Below are 23,161 nucleotides of genomic sequence, written 5' to 3'. Positions count from 1 at the left end.
CCGGCTGACCCCTGGGATGCCGTTCTGTGGACAGGGCTGGGCATGCTGCCTGGATGCCATTAGCAACACTGGCTTTTAGCTCCCAAATAAGGTGTTTAAATCCTGGCCATTTTCTCCATATTCTCACCTGGTGTCTCCTCAGAGCATCTTTTTGAAGAAAAAATTCCAGACCTTTCCTTAACCATCCTCCTCCTCTTCATCAACTCAGGGCATTTAACCCCACTTCTTCAGGAAACTCTGATCTCCATTCTCTCCAGAACATCCTTGTTAGCTCCTCCTCTGGCTCTGCTTCCGTATGTCGCACCTCTATTCAGTGAACAGATTGTATGAGGTTCTGCCTTTGCCCTTTCCCCCATACCCACCTCTGCCTCAGGAACCCCACCAGGGTCACGGGTCATGCTTCTCTACAGATTGTTCTCCAGTGAGTTCTCCCAGCACAACCTCTTTGCTGAGCTCCAGTTCTGCCTTCTTGTCACTCATCCTTCAACTCAGCAGATCCCCAGAAAAACTTGGAATTTCTTCCCAGAACTGTGCCTTTTCTGGGGCTCCCCATTTTGGTTAACTGTCTCTTAGTTCTCCAGGCTCAGAACTCAAGATGTTTTTTAATTCTGCTTTTCCTTTTCATTTCTACAGCCTATGTTTTACCCCAAATCTGTCGATTCTGCTACTACTAATCTTCTCTCAGATAGCCATTTTGTTTCCCTGAGGCTTCTGCCTTAGAACAAACCCTTATAACTCTAACCAGAATCCACTAGTAGCCTTCTGGTTCATCTTCCCAGTTAGAGTCAACTCCTGTCATCCATCTTTACATATTCCTGCCAGCTGAATCTTCCTAAACTGACCATTAGGTTACTTTTTTGTTTGGGAACTTCCATAGCTTCCCACTGGCTAATAATAATAATGATAATAATTTACTGAGAGCTTGCTATGAACCAGGATCAGGAATAGATCTAAATTTTACATATGTTGGCATGTTTATCTTAATTCATAGAACAAACCCATAGAGAAAATATCCTTATTTTCCACGTTCTACAGAAGAAGGAACTGAGGAGCAGAGAGGTTGAGTGACTTGCCTTTAGAATAAGGTTTTTATACCTAGTGAGATATTCAAGGCTTCCAGCACTCAGACCTAGCTCTTGCATTCAACATTCTGCCAGTGTTAAGTATAATATTTGCTGTATGTTGGTGACTTAATAGAGCTCATATCCTGTGGAGTGAAACAATAGTAACTAAAAGATGTATAAACAGTATCTATAATAATTAGTCTTGTAGAAGAAATAAACAGAATTATATGAGAGAAAATAATAAGGAAGAATTTAGATGGGTGGTTTTAACTCATCTCTACTGGTATTTCTCAAAGTGGAGGTAGAGTTGAATGGGACATAACTGCTTCAGAATTACTTGAGGGTCCTTGCTAAAAATAGAGATTCCTCCACCCATCAACTCAGAATTACTGAGTGTGGGCCCAGAATCTTCGTTTTGAATATGTTGCTGAGAGATTTTTCTAAGCGTTCCCGAGTATCTCTAAACTCTCCCAACCTTGGTTCCCATCCTGAAAGTGAAAGTCGCTCAGTTGTGTCCAACTCTTTGCAACCCCATGGTCTATACAGCCCATGGAATTCTCCAGGGCGCAGTGGGTAGCCTTTCCCTTCCCATCCTAGGGATCGAACCCAGGTCTCCCACATTGCAGGTGGATTCTTTACCAACTGAGCCACAGGAATGCCCAGGAATACTGGAGTGGGTAGCCTATCCCTTCTCCAGTGGATCTTCTTGACCCAGGGATCAAACTGGGGTCTCCTGCATTGCAGGCAGGTTCTTTACCAACTGAGCTCCCATCCTGAGTCCCCCATTTTCCAGTCTCTCCCTTTTCCTGGCCCACCTTCTTCTGCCCATCTCTGTGTCTCTAGCTCCAGTTTCCTCTCTAAGGTCAAGTCAGAGGCCACCCCAGATCCTCTGAATAGGCTATCTCCCTCCCTATAAGATATCTGTCACTTTCTATTTTGCAGTATAGGTGCTTGCATTCAAGTAATTAGATAATCATATTCAAGTAACTATACAACTGTGTTCAAATAACTATACTATATAGTGTATCATGTGTGGTGTGCCTCCTTATTGCTGTATAGTAACATATTCAAGTCATATCCTTTCACATAATGGATGGTATGCCCACTTAGGTCAGACTGAATTTGATTCATTTTAGAGTCTTTCAGTGATTTGCTCAGAAAAGTGAAAGTGAAGTTGCTCAGTCGTGTCCGACTCTTCGCAACCCCATGGACTGCAGCCTGCCAGGCTCCTCCGTCTATGGGATTTTCCAGGCAAGAATACTGGAGTGGGTTGCCATTTCCTTCTCCAGGAGATCTTCCTAACCCAGGGATTGAACCCAGGTCTCCCACATTGTAAGCAGATGCTTTACTGTCTGAGCTACCAGGGAAGTCCTGGTAGCTGATTTGCTCAGAATAGGTGTCAGTATGCATTTTGTGGAATATCTGACTAAGCTTAATCCTAGCTCTCTTTGGACTTTGTCCTCCCACTTGACCGCCTTCTAAATGTTCCCATTATAGAAGGCCTAATGTGTACTAAGACTGGACAACCAGTTCTGTACTCAGCTTCACCACCAAAAATGAGCGAAACACTAAGGAGTGATGAGTGTGAATGTGGCAATTTCCATCCAGCCGCTGTGGATTTCATCCTGATAGTCTGCTTTAGAAAGGGTCCCAGTACTGAATAGTTGAAGGAGGGTTCCCCATGACCTATGTAGTCAACAAGACATCCTAGATAGAGTGGAAAGAGGCTTCCCAAGCACCTTACTCTGAAAAAAGTCCATTTGGATCACACCTGCTAGAACTGAGGATGGCATTGGTACTTCTATGTTTTTGCCAATAACTTTGGCTGTTCTTAAGGTACTTCCAAGTGACATCTCCTTCAGTCCACTCTCTACCCCGCCACCAGAGTAACTTGTTAGAGCATAAGTCAGATCATGCCCCTCCTGCCGAAATCCCACCAACAGCTTTCTAAGTAAAATCGAAGTCCTTACCTTACAAGGCTGATGAAGACCTACATGATCTCTCCTCTTTCCCCACCCCATTCTCTCTGACCCCACTTCCTGCTTCTCTCCTTTGTTTATTCCACGGAAGCTGCACTGGCTTCTTGCTGTTTCCTGAATAAGCCAGGCAAACTCCTGCCTCATGGCCTTTGCACTTCCTATACCCTCTATTAGGAATGGCTCCCACTCCAAATCCCTGGCTAAGATTTTTACTCTTTCATCTCTTTCCTCTCATTTCTCAAATGCCTCTTGGTCAATGATAATTCTCTGGCCATGCATTTTAAAACTGCAGTTCCCCTACCTTTCACCACCCTTTCTATCCACCTTTCCTACTTTATTTTCTCCCAGCAGCTGATCACTACCCATCATCTGTTTATTATTTTTATTTATTTTGTTGATTCTCTCTCCCTGCTAGAATATAAGCTCCATGAAGGCATGGTTTTAGCCTGCTTTGATCATCAGTTGAGGTGTTGGCTATATCCTCAGCACCTAGAACACTGCCAGACAGTGTGTGTGTGTGTTCAGTCACTCAGTCGTGTCTAATTCTTTATGAGCCCAAGGACTGTAGCCCACCAGTCTCCTCTGCCCATGGAATTTTCCAGGCAAGAATACTGGAGTGGGTTGCCATTTTCTACTCCAGGGATCTTCCCGATCCAGGGATCAAACCCGTGTCTCTTGCATTGGTGGTCAGATTCTTTACCATTAGCACCAGCTAGGAAGCCCTGCCAGACAGTTAGTAGATGCTCATTAAATATTAGCTGACTCAACGAGTCAGAGTGGGGTAAACAAAAAGAATTAAATCCTGGTTCCGAGCTTAACTCACTTAACCTTTCAGTGCCTCAGTTTTCTTATCTATAAAGTAGAAATAGTAACAGCTACTGTCTCATGGAAGTATGGCACCTGGCATAGTGTCCAGCATCTAATATTTACTCAGAAAATGCTCTCTATGATAGAAGGGGTTTTCCTGGTTATTGAAAGTATATCCAGCGGTGATATGCTCTCTCTTCTAGCTAGTGGATTTTTTCCAAGGTGTAATAATAAACAACGTGTTTTGTGCCTTCTGTTGGCTGAGACTACCACACAACTCTGAAAGGTGAGTCATTATTTCTGTTTAATGGATGAGAAGCAGAGGCACAGAGGGTTAAGCAATTTTCTCCTTTCCAATGAAGCTAGTAAGTATAAAAGCGGAGATTTGAACCGAGAATTAGTGACCATGCTTTTCACCTTATATTTTCACTGTTTCTCAGTGTGTACAGGAGGAAGCTGATGGAAAAAGGAGTGGCTGTCAGTTGCTTTATTTCCTCCACAGAAGCATGAGGGGGTGAAAGATAAATGGTGCTGGGTGTACTTCTTCTCATCTCCTTGGTGGAAGTAATTCTTTTGCTCCAGTCAAATCTTGTCAGGGTTCAGCAGTTTCCTCTCCAATGCCCATGGCTCACCTTAATTTATCCTTCTCACCTGGAAGAGGGCTGGGGGCTGCCTGTGGTTGTCACAGTGGAAGGCGGGCTGGCACACAATTTTGACATATGCAGGACAGCCCTCCACAGTGAAAGGCTTTCTTGTTGAAAATGCTCAACATGCCTCCATTAATTTTTTTCTTGAATATCTTTTCCACAGTCCCTACTAATTAAAGGCATATACTTTCTTCAAGGGTCAATTTAAGTTATTGCTTTGGGACTCCAAAATTCAGTCCTCCCTGTTTAATTACATTCCATCTTTTCTTCTCTTTGGTTTCATAAATATTTGTTGAGTGACAGCTGATGCAAGTGCAGAGGGGGCTTATATGAATTAGATGGTCCCTGTCTATAAGAAGCCTGAGATCCTGATGGGGAGTTGAGTTCAGAGGAGGAGGTGCTGCCTATTGGTGGAGGGGTTAGGGAACATGAGCTAGCTCTTGAAGGACTGGCAGGATTTTTGATTAATGGATATGGTGGAATGAGCACTCTTGTTGGCAGAAATCCAAAATGACAGAGGTGCAAACCTCCAAGGATGGTTCAGAAGATGACAAGGGTTTAGGTTGAAATTCATCACAAGCTTGACACAAGGAAATGGAAGGAGTTTTGAGACAGGAATGGAAAGCTGTATTTAGGTTGTTGAGGTCTTAAATATTTAAAGAATTCTGTCTTTAAATTTAGCAGTAGGGAGCCATCACAGGTTATTTGTTTAAGCAAGATTGTGATATGAATTACTCGGTGATTTTGGGTGTTGTATGTGGTTGTGAGGTATACTAGGAGTTGTAATAAAAGGAGACTAGAGGAAGGGAGATAAGAAGGCTCTTGTAGCCATCCCTTGTAAGATGCACAGAGGTAGCAGCAGTGGGGATGAAAAGGGAGAGACAAAAATGAACAAAGAATGGACACAGCTTAGTGGCTGATTAATGTGAGAGTGAGGCTGTGGCTTGGGCTACCAGGAAAAATGATGGAGCCCCTAAGGGACATTGGGAATTGAGTAGTGGCTTTGAGGAGCCAAAGGTGGTTGGTTTAGTTTTATATGTGCAATGTCTGGGGGTTTTGCAAATTAAGGGTTGCATGTTAATGGAGATGTGTGGCAAGCAGTTAGTAATCCTGGTCTGGGACTCAGAGGAATAGAAATAGGGCTGGAAAGATGGCGCCACCTGCCATGACATGATTATTAAAGCCATCAGTGTAGATGAGCCATTTGTAAGACAGGTGAAGGACTGAAGGCAGGACTTGGGTTTAAATGTCTACATTAATGGGAGAATGAAGAGGCAGAATAGGAACCAGCAAAGTAAGATGTAAAGAAAACAAAGGGAAGGGAGTGTTTTGTAAAGGTAAAAAGAATGAGCCCTGGAGGGTTCGCTGATGGTTGATTCCCTGGAGGGTAAGGATGAGGATTAAGTGTCTTGAATTTCAAGACTGAAACCTTTGAAATAGCGATTCACTAGGGAGATGGGGCTGGAAACCAGATCCTCTGCCTTGTGAAACAAACAAGCAAACAAGCATCGCCATTCATCTTTATGTGAGTATATATGAGTGTATGTATTAGTATCTGCAATGATATTTATAGTTCAGAGTCATTATGTTTAGATGGTGGGATTTTATGAGCATTGTGATATTTTTACTTCTTTATTTCTCTGCATTGTCTTAGTGTTTTATGAAGCTAGAATTGTTTTTTTTTAATGAAGGAAACCTCACTTGTTTCTAAAGTTCTGATTTTTAATCCTATATTAAATAAGTATTTATTGAACACTGATTATACATTGGGTATTTACTGATGAGTCAGAGAAAAATTTTAAGGCATGTTCTTAGGAGCTCACTGGTGGAGAAAACCAACATGTAAACAATAAATGTCAGGCAATGTGATTACTGCTAGAAAAAAGTATGTAATACACTAAGAGTGCCTAATACCTGAGACCACTAAGAAAGGGCATCTCTCCTGCCAAGAGTAGGGGAGCCTCCCAGAAGAGATGAGATCTGTGCTGTTCTTGAGTGGGTCCTATCTAACCACGTGCAAGTGGGTTGTTTGTGAAGAAGCCAGTTCTTACAAATACGCCTAGTCTCTGTCTTACCAGCCTTGGTCGTTACATCATGCACTTGCTTATGCGTTAGGTTGGAATTGTCCTGATTTGTTCATGCTTGTATGGTATGTGTTTTTTAAATTTTGTCTGTCTCTGCATGTTTATTATATTTAATATTTGGACAAATTTCCTCTGAACTTTCACTGTTCACTCTTCTGATTTCTTTTTAAAAGCTATGCTTCCAGTTTTAAAAGCATTGTCCTATGATTTATGATTCATATAGAACATACTATAACATATAGACAAAATATTCTTAGTAAGATACTCAGACATGGATATCTTCATCATGAATATTCTTATTCTAGAATGTTGCTGGACAAGTTTCTATTTAAATCATGCTCGCTAGGCATGACTGACTGCAGGAGTTCACGGGGTTTAAGCTTCAGTTTGCTTTATTTTCGGCAAGGTAAGGCTGCAACTCCACTATGGAATAACGCAGGGTATTCAGCAAGGTACAGGTGAAGGCTCCTTCGGGGTTGTTAGGAACTAAAATCAGCCTGTGAGAGACACAAATTGGCTTGTGAGAAGGGTACCGGTGAAGGGGGGCATCTTAGGAGAATGCAGTAGGAAATTTCGTGGATATTCAAGGACAGACAGCAAAGTTAAGCAGGCCTGAGAGGGCCTGGGTCCGGGGTTCATAGTGAACCCAGTCACCAGTCCTCTCTCAAGCATATGGTCCTCTGGGTTTCTCTTCTTTCTTCTTCTCAAGATGGGCTTCTACAGCTTCATGTGGTTTTTGCTTTTCCATGACTCCAGCGTGCATCTGGGTGAGAATAAGCTCTCTAGAGATCTCTTATTTGTTAAAACAAATTTTATCTTCTAAAATAAAATAATCTATGTCCCAGCAAAAAAGTATTGTGTAGATAGGTATGAAGTTTGTAAAAATTATATTAATTTCAATATTAGTTTCTCTCTTTTCCAATCTCTCTGGTACCTCTCCTGGTACCTTGCCCTAAAGCTTGAGTTTTATAGCCTTCTGGAAAATGTATAGATACACACACATACACATGAAATGGCTGTAAATGTACATTTTATTTCTATTTACACAAAAGTTATCTTCACACATTGTTCAATACTTTTAAAAAGCTGTAATTATACATTTTGACATTCTTCTATATTAGTCAAAGCAAAGCTTACTTTCTTTTAAGTGACTTCATGTGTATAGATGATATTTTGTTTTATGTAATTATGATGATTTATCATATAACCTCTCAATAGTGATGGACCTTGAGGTTGTATCTTGTCTCCTGTTAGAAACAATCTCATTTTCTTGAGTAAACTGGTTTATTATTACTGGTTTTATTTTGTTTTTCCCCAGCTTCTACATTGAGTCCAGCTTCTAAAGTATTTTTTGCTAGGTACTATCTTTAATATTGTTATTTTTTATATACTATAATTTCAGTTTTAACTTTTTCCACTGTGTCAAGATCTGAGAGGGCTTTAAGATCTTCGGGTGGCAAGGATTTTTCTTGCTTTTATTATTAATATTTAGTTTTATTGCAGTGTGATCAGGGAAGAGTGTTCTAATTACACTTTCCTGAAATACATTGAGACTTTATTTTGTGGACTAACATATTCTATCTTTTTAAAATTAAATATCCTATCAGTACTAGAAAAGAGGTTTGATGTTAGATTATGCACTTAGATATATATCTACTGGGTTAACCATTTTGACTGTATGATTCATATTTCTTATTTTGTCTCCTTGTTCTGTCATGACCAACAATATCTGTTACCTATTATTGTGTTTTGCTGATTTCTTCTAGAAGTTCCTGTTTTTATAAGTTTTAATACTGTCTCTGGTGCTAAAAGATTTATAATACTTATAAATTCGTTACTGATTTAAACTTTGGTTATTCTAATAGTATGTAGAATTGTATTTGGTGGTGGTGGTTTAGTCGTGTCCAACTCTTGCAGCCCTAATTGACTGTAGCCCGCCAGGCTCCTCTGTCCATGGGATTCTCCAGGCAAGAATGCTGGAGTGGGCTGCCATTTCCTTCTCCAGAATTGTACCTGGTGCATAGTAATTGCTCAATTATTACTATTGAACATACTAATAACACTTCATGTTCTTTAATAGTTTTTGCCTTGAACTTACTTTTTTCTAGTATTAATACTGTAATTTTTGTTGTTGTTGTTACCATTTGACTGGCTTATCTTTGACCTCCTTTTACTTTTAAACTTTCTGAGTCATGAAGACTCTTAGATAGTTTATTTTAGGTGGATCTCTGTAGATTTGGTTTGTTCTCATTAAAGAATCCTGTATTTATTGATATAATAAATCTGTACATTCTTTATTGCTGTTCAGTCGCTCAGTCATGTCCAACTCTTTGCAACCTGATGGACTGCAGCACACCAGGCTTCCCTGTCCTTCACCATCTCCCAAAGCTTGCTCAAACTCATGTCCATTGAGTCGGTGACGCCATTCAACCATCTCATCCTCTGTCATCCGCTTCTCCTGCCTTCAATCTTTCCCAGCATCAGGGTCGTTTCTAATGAGTTGGGCTTTTCACATCAGGTGGCCAAAGTATTGGAGCTTCAGCTTCAGCATCAATCCTTCCAATGAATATTTAGGGTTGATTTCCTTTGGGATTGACTGGTTTGATCTCTTTGCAGTCCAAGGGACTCTCAAGAGTCTTCTCCAGGACCACAGTTTAAAAGCATCTGTTCTTTGGCACTCATCCTGCTTTATGGTCCAACTCGCACATCCATACATGACTACTGGAAAAAACATAGCTTTGACTACACAGACCCTTGTTGGCAAAGTAACGTCTCTGCTTTTTAATGCTGTCTAGGTTTGTCATAGCTTTTCTTCCAAGGAGCAAGCATCTTTTAACTTCATCTGAACATTTTTAATGCTTCTTAACTTACATTATATTTTCTGTCTTTAATGCTGCCCACCTCTCCCCTGTCTCTTACCGCATGGTTTGTCTTTTCTTCATATGATATGTATATATATACATGTGTCTGTATGAGTAAGTGTATGTTTTAATGATAATGTCAAGGATTTATAGTTGATTTTTTTGTCTTTTAGAGATTCTTTTTATAACTTTGTATAGTGGTTTTTAACTTCTGTTTATCAACATATCAATTACTAGTGACTCAGTGAAATGAGTCAGAAAATTAACACATATGCTTTCTCCTTTTTTTAATGAATATTATTTCACTTGGTTAACTTTATAATTTTAAATAGTATACTTAAATGTCAATTTCTTGATTTATCATCTGTAGAAAGTGGAGAAACTTTCCCCCTCTTGTTAATTTGGTTCATTATTTTTTTTATTATTAATATGTATAGCAGTTCCCTCTGTAAATGTACTTCCTACTGCTGCTTTATATCATTTCTAAATATAAATAATTTCAGATATCCCTATCAGACTTTTTCCTCCAACTTTTTCTCTTTGTTTTCTCAGTTTGAACTCGTCTTTTTTTTTTCAAGTAGGAGTCACGAAATCACTGAGCTCTTTCATGTCTGAAAATGTTTATTGTCTCTATACTTGAATAACATTTTGGCTAAATATAAAAATGGTCACACTTTTTCCTCCCTTAGACTATTGTACACATAGATTACAGATTTTCCTCTGATGAGTATTGAGAGTTGGTGTGGAGAGAAACCTGAGCTTTTGTTCTGTTCTGTTTGCTTTTCGTTTTGTGTGTGTGTGTGTGTGTGTGTGTGTGTGTGTGTGTGTGTGTATCTGTCCTCTGTACCTGAAAAATTCTCTCTCTGCCTTGATATTCAATTAATTTTACCAGGAAACATCTGTCTGTCTGGACTGTTCATTTTGCCCTCTGATGTGTGGGTATTGGACATTGGGGCAGTCATGCTTGATTGATATTGACTTTGCTTTTCTTTCCTAAATATTGCTTAAAAATGCTGTGCTAGCATTACTCTACTTGGCAGCAGGCATCCTTTCCTGCGTATCTTTGGAAATGTAACTTGTTTTAGAACACAGCCTGATCATTTCTTTTACTTCTTTTAATGACCCACAAAGCCTAGTTTTGAGTGATGTAAGCAAAAGGTTCTTAAATTCTTACTGCATGTATAAGTGATGAGCCTGGACCCATTTCTCTGCTGCTAATTCATCCTTCTAATTCTCTCTGAATAGAGAGTGTTACTAAGGTTTTTCAGAATTTTGTCTAACCATCATCTCTCAAACTTACCACTCTTCTGGGAGAAGAGAGAGAGCTGAGCTAAGAAGAGCAATCTTTCTTGGGATCTTCCATCTCTCCCTTTTCCCAAATGCTACTTTTCAAAGATTATGGCATGAAATTGTACCCCTTCTTTTGTTTGATTAGTGCTGTACATTTTCGTTTTCTTTGTTGGATCTCAATTTTTTGCTGTTAATGATATTCATTCATTTAGTTTTAGAGAAACCTGATACCCGACTTTACTCTTCCTTCTCACCCAGAAGTCATAAAGTTTTCGTAAACAAGCTTAGAACCTTAAAACCAAAGCTGATTCCTATTCTTCCTTATAGAACCTAGTCCAAGGCTTGCATACAATTGGCATTTAATAACTACTTACTAATTGCATAAATGATAAATTTTATAATAACTTGGGCTAATCTAATGGGCTTCTCATGTGGCTCAGTGGTAAAGAATACACCTGCTAATGCAAGAGACACAGGAAACATGGGTTTGATCCCTGAGTGGGGAAGATCTCCTAGAGGAGGAAATAGTACCCCACTCCAGTATTCTTGCCTGGACAATTCCATGGACAGAGGAGCCTGGCGAGCTACAGCCCATGGGGTTGCAAAGAGTTGGACATGATTTAGTGACTGAGCACACACAGGCTAATCTATGACCTATTGCTGATGTACAGTCACCTTGAAACCCCAAGTCTAATTTTTTTATTAATCCACAGAAGTGATGGGCAAAAGCACAAGGTAAGAGCAGTAGAACATGGAAGAAATGGCCACACTTCACAGTGAGGATATTTAGTGCTCACTTCAGCCCTGGAAGAATTGAGCTCATCTATTTCCTTTTGACCCCTTGTGGTGTATCAGCTCATAGGGCCTCTGAAAAGACACAGGTGAATGAATAGGGAATTTATCAGGAGGACAGTTTTTCTTCGGATTAGGTTTTTCCTTCTTTTTCACTAAACATATCAGTTTTAAGGGCACCATGTGAAATTTGTTTTGTGGATTTATTGCCAAAGCCTTTTATTGCCAAAGCCAAGGCTCACCTTGGACTATCCTTCATTTTCTCTCTAGGCCTTTCACCGGCTGCTTAGGGGCCACCTACCCAGCTAGTTAGTGACTCTGCATTTAGCCTTGGGCAGATTCAGCTTCAGGCCATTGGGCAGTCTTTTTTCAGAGATGAGAGGAAAAAGATCACAGATCTTTTTGGTGATGAGCCTTTTTATTTATTTCAGTATCTGTGTATTGATGTTCTTTCTGTCTTCCTCCTTCAGGAAAAAAGAACAGGAGTTGGACGGGCAGAAGAAGGTCACTTGCCTTCTTCTGCCTATTGATTTTCCTGTGCCATTCAGCGGTTCATTAGTTTCTCGTAACTACAGTTCTGCATTTAGTGGCAGTTTGGGCTGGGACATCAGCCACTGAGGGGGACTGACTGTGCCTCGGTCACCTAGAGGCAGACTGGAAAGGTGACTTTCGGACAATATGAGTGTGGGTGCTTTAGAATCAAAGTGTTTTATTGTTGATCTTATGTTGGTGGTTTACTATTTAATGACTCCAGTGCTAGCCCACATGAGACTTAAAAAAATTAATTTATTTTTGTTGAAATATAGATTCATAATGTTGTGTTAGTTGCAGGTATACAGTGAAGTGATTCAGTTATACATATACATATATCTGTTCTTTTTCAGATACTTTTCCCATATAGGTTATTACAGAATATTGAGTATAGTTGCCTGTGCTATATAGTAGGTTTTTGTTGGTTGTCTATTTTATGTGTATAGTGTGTATATGTTAATCTCAAACTTCTGAATTTATCCCTCCCTCCTTTTTGCCTTTGGTAACCATAAATTTGTTTTCTGTGTCTGTGGGTCTGTTTCTATTTTGTATGTAAGTTCATCTGCATCATTTTTTTAGATTCCACATGTAAGTGATATCATATGATATTTGTTTTTCTCTGTCTGGCTTATTTCACTTAGTATGATTATCTCTAGGTGCATCTATGCTGCAAATGGCATTATTTCATTTTTTATGGCTAAGTAATATTCCATTGTATAAATATACCACATTTTCTTTCTTCATTCATCTGTCAATGGATGTTTAGGTTGCTTCCATGTCTTGGCTATTGTAAATAGTACTGTATATGGAGTGCCTGTATCTTTTCAAATTATGGTTTTTCTCTGTCCAGGAGTGGGGTTATTGGACCATATGGTAATTCTACTTTTTTGTTTTTTTAGGAACATCCATACTGTTTTCTGTAACAGTTACACCAGTTTTTCATTCCCACCAATAGTGTAGGAGAGTTCCTTTTTCTTCACCCGCTCTCCAGCATTTCTTATTTGTAGACTTTTTGACAATGGCCGTTCTGACCAGTGTGAGGTGATACCTCATTGTAGTTTTGCTTTCCATTTCTCCAATAATTAGTTGTATTGAGAATCTTGTTGTGTACCTTTTGGCCATCTGTATGTCTTCTTTGGAGAAATGTCTATTTAGATCTTCTGGCCATGTTTGATTGGGTTATTTGTTTTTATTTTTTTTTATTGAGTTACATGAGCTGTTTGTATATTTTGGAGATTAATCCCTTGTTAGTTGCATCATTTGCAAATATTTTCCCCCACTCTGTAGGTTGTCTTTTCATTTTGTTTATGATTTCCTTTGCTGTGCAAAAGTTTTTAAAGTTTAATTAGGTCCCAATTATTGATTTTTGTTTTCATTTCCATTATTCTAGGAGATGGATCCAAAAGAATATTGTTGTGATTTATGTCAAATAGTGTTTTACCTGTGTTCTCCTCTAGGAGTTTTATGATATCTGGTCTAACATTTAGGTCTTCAACCCGTTTTGAGTTTACTTTTTGTGAATGGTGTTAGTGGGTTGCCATTTCTTTACCGAGGGGATCTTCCCGACCCAGGAATCGAACCAACGTCTCTTATGTCTCCTGCAGTGGCAGGAGGATTCTTTACCACTAAGCACCAACTGGGAAGCCCCTGTGGTGTTAGAGAATGTTCTAATTTCATTCTTTTACATGTAGCTGTCCAGAGACATTTTTATAGAATATCATCCACTATGAGGAAGTGGTTCAGGGAGAGGTGGGACTGACCTGGTATATGAATATCAGAATGTACACTGACGTACCTTAATTACACAGAAGTTTTAAACCTTTTTATGATCTCCAAAATAGGGAATTGAAAAACATACAAATGTAAACAGAACATGATTATGAACCCTCATGTAAGCAGCTTCAATAATAATCTCCTATGGTCAATCTTGTGTCATGTATGCCCTGTATTTTTTCCACTCATATTTTTCCAGACAGCATATTGTTGTACCTGTAAATATTTCAGGATGAACTGATAAAAGATAAGGACCAAAAATACAGCCACACATATAGTTATCACAACTACAATAATTAGCAATATTTCTTTAATATCATCAAATAACTAGTCAGTGTCCTAATAATCTCATAACTGTTATTTTTTAAAGTTTGTTTTTGTGAATCCAGTTTATTTTATATTTGGTATGTATCATAAGTCATAAGCACCTTTTAATCCTGAGGTTTTCCCTTTCAGTTTAATTATTTTTATTTGCAGTTTATTTTTTGAAGAAGTTGGGTCATTTGTCTTGGAGCATTTCTTACTGAGAGTCTGGATTTTGCTTATTGTACATCCACCGTGTTGTCTAGCATGTTGCCCTGACCTGTGTTATTCCTGTAAATTGGTACTCTAGAAGTTTGATCAGATTCACCTTTAATTTTTTTGGCAACGCTCTTTCTTACGGTGTTCTTCCAGCAGGATGCAGAATGCCTGACTTTCCTTTGTGATTGATAAAAATGTGTGGAATTTAAATCTCTATGGTGTAATGTTTGACAGAACCTAAGCTTGGAATATGTTGGCTTAATTTTTAAAGTGTGTCCTCTGCTGATAATTGTAACCAGAACTCCTCAGGAAGTCTTTAGACATTCAATCCTGCTAAGATAAAGCAGCAGATGTGCTACTAGTTTACAGCCACATGGGAATTCCTCACTGCAGTGAGACATGAAACCTGGGCTAGGTGCCCCTCTCTTTCGGTTGAAGGTCCCGGAGCTGAGCTGTTCTCTGGTGGAGCAAGACCTGCCCCTGCTCTTGGTTGCAAACAGAGGTCATGTTCAGTCCATTTGTACTTATCAACAGAAAGAATATTATTGACAGCCTGCTTTCCCAACTGCTGCAAAGAGGCACGGCCTATGACTCCAGGAGATTGCCTTCTAAAAACAAAACAAAACAAAGACTATTGTTCTTAACTTCTAAGGGATTCTGTTACCAGAAAGATAAAGTCTCTTTTCTCTTTCTTTTGAAGTAAGGTTTGTTTACAGTGTTGTCTTGGTTTCTGGAGTACAGCAAAGTGACTTAGTCATATATACATATAAATATTTATGTGTGTTCTTTTGCAAATTTTTTCATTATAGGTTATTACAAGATACTGACTATAGCTCCCTGTGAGATACAGTAGGACCATGTTTTTTAAAGTGAAGTCGCTCAGTCGTGTCCGACTCTTTGCAACTTCATGGACTGTCGTCTACCAGGCTCCTCAGGCGACAGTCCATGGAGTTTTTCAGGCAAGAGTACTGGAGTGGGTTGCCATTTCCTTCTCCAGGGGATCTTCCCGACCCAGGGATCGAACCTGGGTCTCCCGCGTTGCAGGCAGAAGCTTTACCATCTGAGCCACAGGGAAGTCCTGTTGTTTAAAGTCTCTTATTAAATATCTGTCTGCTTTTCTATCTATCTGGTGGCTTAAGTAATGAGAAGTTGGATATATCCTAGATATTTTGTTAATTGTGATGTGTGGGCAAAGGTAGGGAAACATTCCTTTAATACCTATGTTACCCTTATGTAGTGGATGGAGATTTCTTTCGTAAATGATGTCCTCCTTGCCTTGCTGATAGCTTTTCCCCATAGTGGAAGGGTTTGGATGCCACAGGAAGAGAGGGGACAGCACAATCTTGCTCTGAGAGAGTAGTGACTTTGATCAGAAATCTGTTTGTTGTATTGACTTCCATAGTGTTACTACATAAAAAATCAAAGGGTATTCATCAAGTCTTCACTCTAGAACAGCCACATTACAGACATGTCCAGGCCCATAGGAAATATGAATTGGGGTGTAAACTGCATGAGCCCTTCTCATGCTGAAAAATGCCATCACTCACATCTTCCCAGATAGATTTGTCCTTCTATTTGTTTTGCATCGAGAGCTACCCATGTAACTTGAGATTTCAAGTCTCCTGAGTGAAGTGAAAGTCGCTCAGTCGTGTCCAACTCTTTGCAACCCCATGGCTCTATATAGTCCATGGAATTCTCCAGGCCAGAATACTGGAGTACTTAGGTGTTCCCTTCTCCAAGGGATCTTTCCAACCCAGGGATTGAACCCAGGTCTTCAGCATTGCAGGCAGATTCTTTACCAGCTGAGCCACCAGGGAAGCCCAAGAATACTGGAATGCGTAGCCTATCCCTTATCCAGTGGATCTTCCTGACCCAGGAATTGAACTGGGGTCTCCTACATTGCAGGCAGATTCTTTACCAGCTGAGCTCCCAGGGAAGCCAAAGCTCCTGAGGTCACTCTTTAATTCTGTGTTTAAAAAATGATGGAGATCTCATGTGGGGGACGCAGGAAACTGCATTCCCATGTCCATCCCTCTTACTCCAAACTGCTCCTGACCCTTCTCTGGTCACTCCTGGCTAATTACATGAGGTCCTGAGCACAGACATAGGCAGAAGCACCGTCTACCCCTCAAGGTTAACATTCTGGCCAGGAGCAGCTTTTCGGCTGTCTGTAGGGCTGCCTCACTGAGCAGATTATCACCACCTTTATGGGGCTGTATAAGCAGCCACTGTTTGGGCTGGCTGTTTAATCAATCATCAGAGAGTTTATAGAGTCGGGTATTGATTTTAAAGAGAGCAGACTGGCAACCATATTAATGTGTGCCTGCTCTGTTGCACCTTTATTTAACCCTATCTGTGAATGAATGTCCAGATCAACATGATGGACATGTCAGTGGAACCTGGTGGGTCTGCCTCCCGCTCACCCATTACTGGTGTCAACTGTAGATGATTCTCTCTGGTGAGTTTTTCTTGTTTTGCAGAGTGCAGAGAGCGCTATCTATTACGTCTGTGACGCATTTGGCTTCCGCATCTTCCTCACAGAACTGTTCAGTATTTGGTACAGTTGGTCAGAGAGAACCATTGCTAATCAGACGATTCCCTTAATTCTATTATGTGGGCTTAGGAAAGCCTGGATTCCCATTCCTGTACTGCCCCTACACAGTCCTGTCACCAACCTGGACTTCAGTTTCATCTGTAAATTGAGAGTCTGTAAATTAGTGTGTGTGTGTGTGTGTGTGTGTGTGTATGTGTGCGCGCTTAGTTGCTCAGTCATGTCTGACTCTTTGCAACCCCGTGGACTGTAGCCCACCAGGTTCCTCTGTCCATTGAATTTTCCAGGCAAGAATACTGGAGTGAGTTGCCATTTCCTCTTCCAAGGGACCTTTCCAACCCAGGGATCGAACCCAGGTCTCCTGCATTGCAGGCAGATTCTTTACCAACTGAGCCACCAGAGAAACCCATTAGTTAGCTAGGTAAGACTCCTATACCAAAGTACCACAGACTGGGTGGCTTAAACAACAGAAATTTATTTCTTCAAAGTTCTGGAGGCTAGTAGTCCAAACCAAGATGTCAACAAGTTGGTTCCTTCTGAGGGCTCTCTCTGTGGCTTGAGGATGACCATCTTCCCTCTGTTACAGAGTCTTTCTTCTATGTGTCTGTGCCCTAATCTCTTTTTTAAAGGACACTGGTCATATGGATTAACTTCCTCCCACCCCTCTGCCCCATAACCTCATTTTCCATTAATTACCTCTTTAAAGGCTCTATCTCCAAATACATTCTGAGGTACTGGAGATTAAGACTTCAGCATATATGAATTGGGGCAGGCTTCCCTGGGAGTCAGACAATAAATAATCCATCTGCAATGCAGGAGACCCAGGTTTGATCCCTGGGTTGGGAAGATCCTCTGAGAAGGAAATGGCAACTCACATCAGTATTCTTGGCTGGGAAATTCCATGGACAGAGGAGCCTGGTGGACTACAGTCCATGTGGTTGCAAAGAGTCAGACATGACTGAGACTAACACACACACACACACACAGAGTCGTACAAATTGGGGAGGGGGGAAGTTACAATTTAATCATAGTGGGAGATGAGATGGTGATGGTGGAGGCTACTTAATCAGTGATTTTCTAATAGTGCTCAGAGAAGATCTCAGAGTCTGGGTGACAGACTCTCCTGGTTTGCCCAGTTCTGAGGTTTCCCAGGCTACGGGACTCGCAGTGCTGAACCCAGTAGCTGCAAGCAGACCAGGGGCTTGGTGCTCCCTCTGGTCTCCCATGGGAGGCACAGTGCAGGCACCTGCTTCCCCAGCCTCCCTCAGCCAGAAGGGCACTGCTTCTCTCAACTTATCCATCAGCATCCTAAGCAAGATTTAATTTAACGAAAGGGTGTCATGGCCCCAAATCGTTAGGAAACCACTTGATTCGAGAGCCTCCAGGGTCCTCTCCCACTGCCATGGGCTATGATTTCATTTCACTTGCACACACCAAATTCTTGCCATTTTTTGGAAACTAATAACTGATTGGAGCAGAGCAAATTAGGTTCTCATTTGGTTTGTGGCTGAGGGTAAAATAAAACAGTACAAGAAACTGTGCCGCCTATGCTGAGGCAGAACATGGTGCTGTGCCTTTGTGACAGCAACTGATGCTGGTCGAGCACTCACCACGTTCACTTCATTCTGTCTTCATCCTCTTAGACTCATAGCCACAATGTGAAGTGGGTGGCAGAAGCAGCCCCACCATGCCAGTGAGGAAACTGAGGCCCAGACAGATGCATTACTAGGCAAATCTTGGAGCTAGGCAGGGCAGGGCCTGGATCATGCAGGCATTTTGGCCCAGCACCTCTGTGTCAGTGGCGCTGAGCCCAGATGTAAGTGGGGAAACAGGGCCTGTCCTGGTGAGTATAAAGTAATCCTACCCACGCTGATGGGCCAGATTCTTCTCTCCAGGAAGCACATCTCAGCACCCTTCCCATCCCCACTTGTCTGGCCTTAATCAACATCCCCAGTTGATCCTGCCTTTCACTATTGTAGAAGCTGAGCTGAAGAGCAGTTCCCAAGGTGTCAGAGGTTTTGAGGATCTTGCAATAAAGGACACTGAATTACATAGTGACAACATTGTTCACTTGCTAATTCTTTTTCATGTCTTCTGATGAGATTAAGGGAAAAGTTTGTGCTAATCTTTAACTCTACCCCATCACTCCATGATCTCCTTCTTTTCCCCAAAAGAACAGGGGCAGCAGTCTCTGGCTGTACTTGAACAACTGTTGTTTTTAGTATAATCATCTTTTCACAGTTAATTTTGATATATGGCAAGTGATTTAGGGTTGGGGTATGAAGTGCCTGTAAAAGATATATATGGGACTTCCCAGTGATTAATAAGACTCCAGACTTCCGTTGCTGGGGGTGTGGGTTTGATCCCTGGTCAAGGAACTAAGATCCTACATGCCATGTTTTTATTGTTGTTCGGTCGCTCATTCATGTCCAACTCTTTGTGACACCATGGACTACAACACACCAGACTTCCCTGGAGTTTGCACAAACTCATGTCCATTGAATTGGTGATGCCATCCAACCATCTCATCCTCTGTCATCTCCTTCTCCTCCTGCCTTCAATCTTTCCCAGCATCAGGGTCTTTTCCAATGAGTTGGCTCTTCGCATCAGGTGGCCAAAGTGTTGGAGCTTCAGCATCATTCCCTCCAATGAATATTCAGGGTTGATTTCCTTTAGGATGGACTGGTTGGATCTCCTTCCAGTCCAAAGGACTCTCAAGAGTCTTCTCCAACACCACAGTTCAAAAGCATCAATTCTTTGGTGCTCAGCCTTCTTTATGGTCCAACTCTCACATCCATACACAACTACTGGAAAAACCATAGCTTTGACTACACGGATCTTTGTTGGCAAAGGGATGTCTCTGCTTTCTAGCATACTGTCTAGGTTTGTCATAGCTTTTCTTCCAAGGAGCAATCGTCTTTTAATTTCATGGCTGCAGTTACCGCCCACAATGATTTTGGAGCCCAAGAAATAAAAATCTGTCACTGTTTCCTTTGTTTCCTCATTTATTTGCCATGAAGTGATGGGACCAGATGCCATGATCTTAGTTTTTTGAATGTTGAGTTTTAAGCCAGCTTTTTCCTGTTCTTCTTTCACTTTCATCAAGAGGCTCTTTAGTTCCTCTTCATTCTCTACCATTAGGGTGGTGTCATCTGTATATCTGAGGTTGTTGATATTTCTCCCAGCAGTTTGTGGGCAACAAAAAAATTAAAAAACATAAGACATTTATTTATGTAAAAAAGCAAGTAATTTAAATTAGTAGCTAATAACACAGGTAACGTACATATATAGCAAGAATTGTGAAACATGTACTGAGAAAGGTGGATTTGGGGAAACACTGGCCCAGGGGAAAGATTAGAGTTCGTTAGAATCTTGAAACCAGAAGATGAAAATCAGGAGTTGTTTGACCACCTGACCTTTTAGGGTCATTGTCTCTGCCCAGGGTGAGCCTGGCCTGGGCTCTTGAAGTGCTGGTTGGAGACCCCTCAAGAGCATGAAATGCCTGTCAGGTGGACTCTGGAAAGACAGATTCCCTCCCAGTATCAATATCACAGATACTGGGATTTTGTTTGGTTTTGGTAATGGTTTTCAATATCTTTGAAATGCCCCCATCAGAAAGGGTAAGGATGAAAAGTGGATTTTAGTCCAAGTCAAAAGGCTGTGTCTTGAGTGAATGCAGTCTGGAAGATAATTAGAAGGGGAAATTGGATTGCCCAGCATGAGGCAGAAGGGCTCACTCCAGGTGGACACCTGGGGACTGGATGCTGTGGTTGTTCCTGTTGGAGTCTAATGGCCCCTCTCCTGAGTTAGAAGCAGCCTAGGGTTGAGACCCCTCTTCCAGACTTTGAGTAACTATACTTGAAGGGGCTTTTTCATGGGACCAGTCTAGGGTGACTTTGTTTGCCTGCCAAGCTTGCTGCTGGTAATTTAAAGTACTTAAACCTTACAGGGCCAAGTCCTTATTGAATAGAATACTGCTAAGGTGGGGTGAGCTTGCAGCTTCTGGTTAGCCATTCAGTGTGATTCCCACAGTAGGCTGTTGCTGTGTGAACAGGGTCTGGGCTTGGCTAATCCTTGCAGGACCTAAGACCTGGATGGCAATGGATAGTGTGCACTGACTGATGCTATTACCAGATCCAATTTAGGTTCTCTTACCCACTCACACCAAAGCCAATCCACCGACACTGGGGTGTAGTGAGTGAAAGAAAGTTCAACGTTTTCTGCAGGGCATCAAGCAAGGAGAACAGACAGCCGATGCCCCAAAGACCTGAACTCCCTGATGGCTTTGGAGAAGGACTTTTAAAGGCAGTATGAGGGAGGGTGTGTGATCAACTTGTGCACAGGCATCTCAGATTGGTTGGCATCAAGGTGAAGTTGCAAGCATCATCAGCTTTCTAGTTTCAACCAGTCTAGAATCTCGGTTCTCGTGGTCAGCAGTTTTCATCTGGTTGCAGTCTTCTTCCTGTAGAAACAATTCAGAAATGTGTGTCAGACTTTTATCTATACCTTTCAGCAGACTGGGAGTTCAGTGTTTCTGCTATGTGGCGGATTTATAGTCTAAGTTATTACCAGTTTCTTGGCCCAATAGCTATTTTTTGTTTCTACATCTTCACATTTCCTAAACATTAACTCTTGAGCCAGCCTTTCGAGACTCAAGGGAGTCCTGGAAGATTTAACATAAGCTTTCTGAAAGGACAGGGACATAGGGGTTTGTACAGGCACCAGATCCTCCTTCCTAACAGCCCAGACTTTGCACATAGAGGCTGGATGCTAGTTTCTAGTGACCATCAGAGAGACCTGGTCAAAGTTACATAACCTGGCTGTAAAGATCTCAGACCTGAGACTTTCAGATTTTTTCCTGGCATCAGCAACCACTACTAGCAACCTAGAATGAGATTGTCTGGTCATGACTGGACATCCTCTTTGGCCCTTTTACTCCCTCCTTCTGTGTGGATATAATCTCTCCTTTTAGAATTGTGGTTTTGAAGATGTTCCAGAGCCATGCTGCCCACCCTCTATCTTCTATCCCCATTTCTTAAAGAAGCTTCAAATCCCTTTTAAAAAAAATCTACTTAAAGTACAAGGGGACAGTTAAAAAAGGAAAGTACCACAAGGTTGCTGGTTAAGAAATAAAAATATTCTTGTTTCAAAAGCCCACTGACACTAATCCTGTGATCTGTTGCTCATAACAAGCTTTTCTTCCCACCAGGAGACATCTGTATGGATTGTTTCATTACAACGCCACGATGCTTGGACTTGAATCGCTTCCAGATCCCACAGATACCTGGGAAATTATAGAGACCATAGGTAAAGGCACCTATGGCAAGGTCTACAAGGTGACTAATAAGAGAGATGGGAGCCTGGCCGCAGTAAAAATTCTAGATCCAATCAGTGTAAGTAACCACAATATAGGGTTTCATGCACACTGAGTTTTCAACTTCCTTCTTGATTCTGGGGGTGATTTTCTAGATACTGAAACCTGGCATGGTATCTCAAAATGAGTTATGACTCCCTGGCCCATCTGAATGAAGGGACTTCATTTGGAGTCAAAAGTTCCTTTGATTTTCTCTTTTGTCCATTTTTACTATTGTTTTGGTTTTAGTCCCCAGGGCTCTTCAACAGTTATTCTCTTGTAAAGAGTGATGTTTTGAGTTTACACAGTCTGGTCTCTCTGTAAGTTACAAAGTGGCCCAGACTTGTGGTGTTCAGTCATCTTAGCCTGGTATCCATAATGCAGAGCACTGGACACTGAGCTTACAATGCTCTCCACTGTTTAGCACAGTGAGGTTATAAGTGTTGTGTCCTGGTTGGATCCCTTTGCACTACTTCTCCTTAATTGCTTTGAAAATTCAGACATTTTCAAATTTTAAAAAGATATTTATGATATTATTATTAAAGATATATAATGAAGACATTTTATTGACATAACAATTAGAAGGCTTTAGCTGGTATCTACATGTTCATTTTTAGGTGTTTTCAAGATATGGCAAGGATGACATAAAAAATGCAGACTAAATATGCTTTATTAAGGGGTTACCTGATCATGGTATCAGGCCTGTACCATACCTCACACATTATACTGAATCCAGCATGCATTTTTTTTTTACCCTATATAGGATATGGATGAAGAGATTGAGGCAGAATACAACATTTTGCAGTTTCTCCCGAATCATCCCAATGTTGTAAAGTTTTACGGGATGTTTTACAAAGCGGATCACTGTGTGGGAGGACAGCTGTGGCTGGTCCTGGAGGTAAGAGGC

At 41.0% G+C, this 23,161-nt stretch overlaps 1 protein-coding gene across 1 annotated transcript in view; it reads left to right on the top strand.

Annotated features, from left to right (window-relative positions):
- LOC145541435 (myosin-IIIb-like) overlaps window positions 1–23,161 on the top strand; it is a 132,652-nt gene that overhangs the window by 78,320 nt on the left and 31,171 nt on the right. Inside the window, exons 3-4 of the mRNA XM_081577886.1 lie at window positions 22,111–22,294; window positions 23,018–23,152. Of these exons, the coding sequence (XP_081434012.1) occupies window positions 22,148–22,294; window positions 23,018–23,152 (282 nt within the window). The 5' untranslated portion in view covers window positions 22,111–22,147. The remainder of the gene's footprint in view (window positions 1–22,110; window positions 22,295–23,017; window positions 23,153–23,161) is intronic.

Source organism: Giraffa tippelskirchi, chromosome 3, assembly GCF_054371585.1.
Source record: "Giraffa tippelskirchi isolate mGirTip1 chromosome 3, T2T-mGirTip1v1.2.pri, whole genome shotgun sequence".
NCBI lineage: Eukaryota > Metazoa > Chordata > Mammalia > Artiodactyla > Giraffidae > Giraffa > Giraffa tippelskirchi.
Note: the sequence above shows the minus strand (reverse complement) of the source record. Positions and strands in the feature narration are given on the sequence as shown.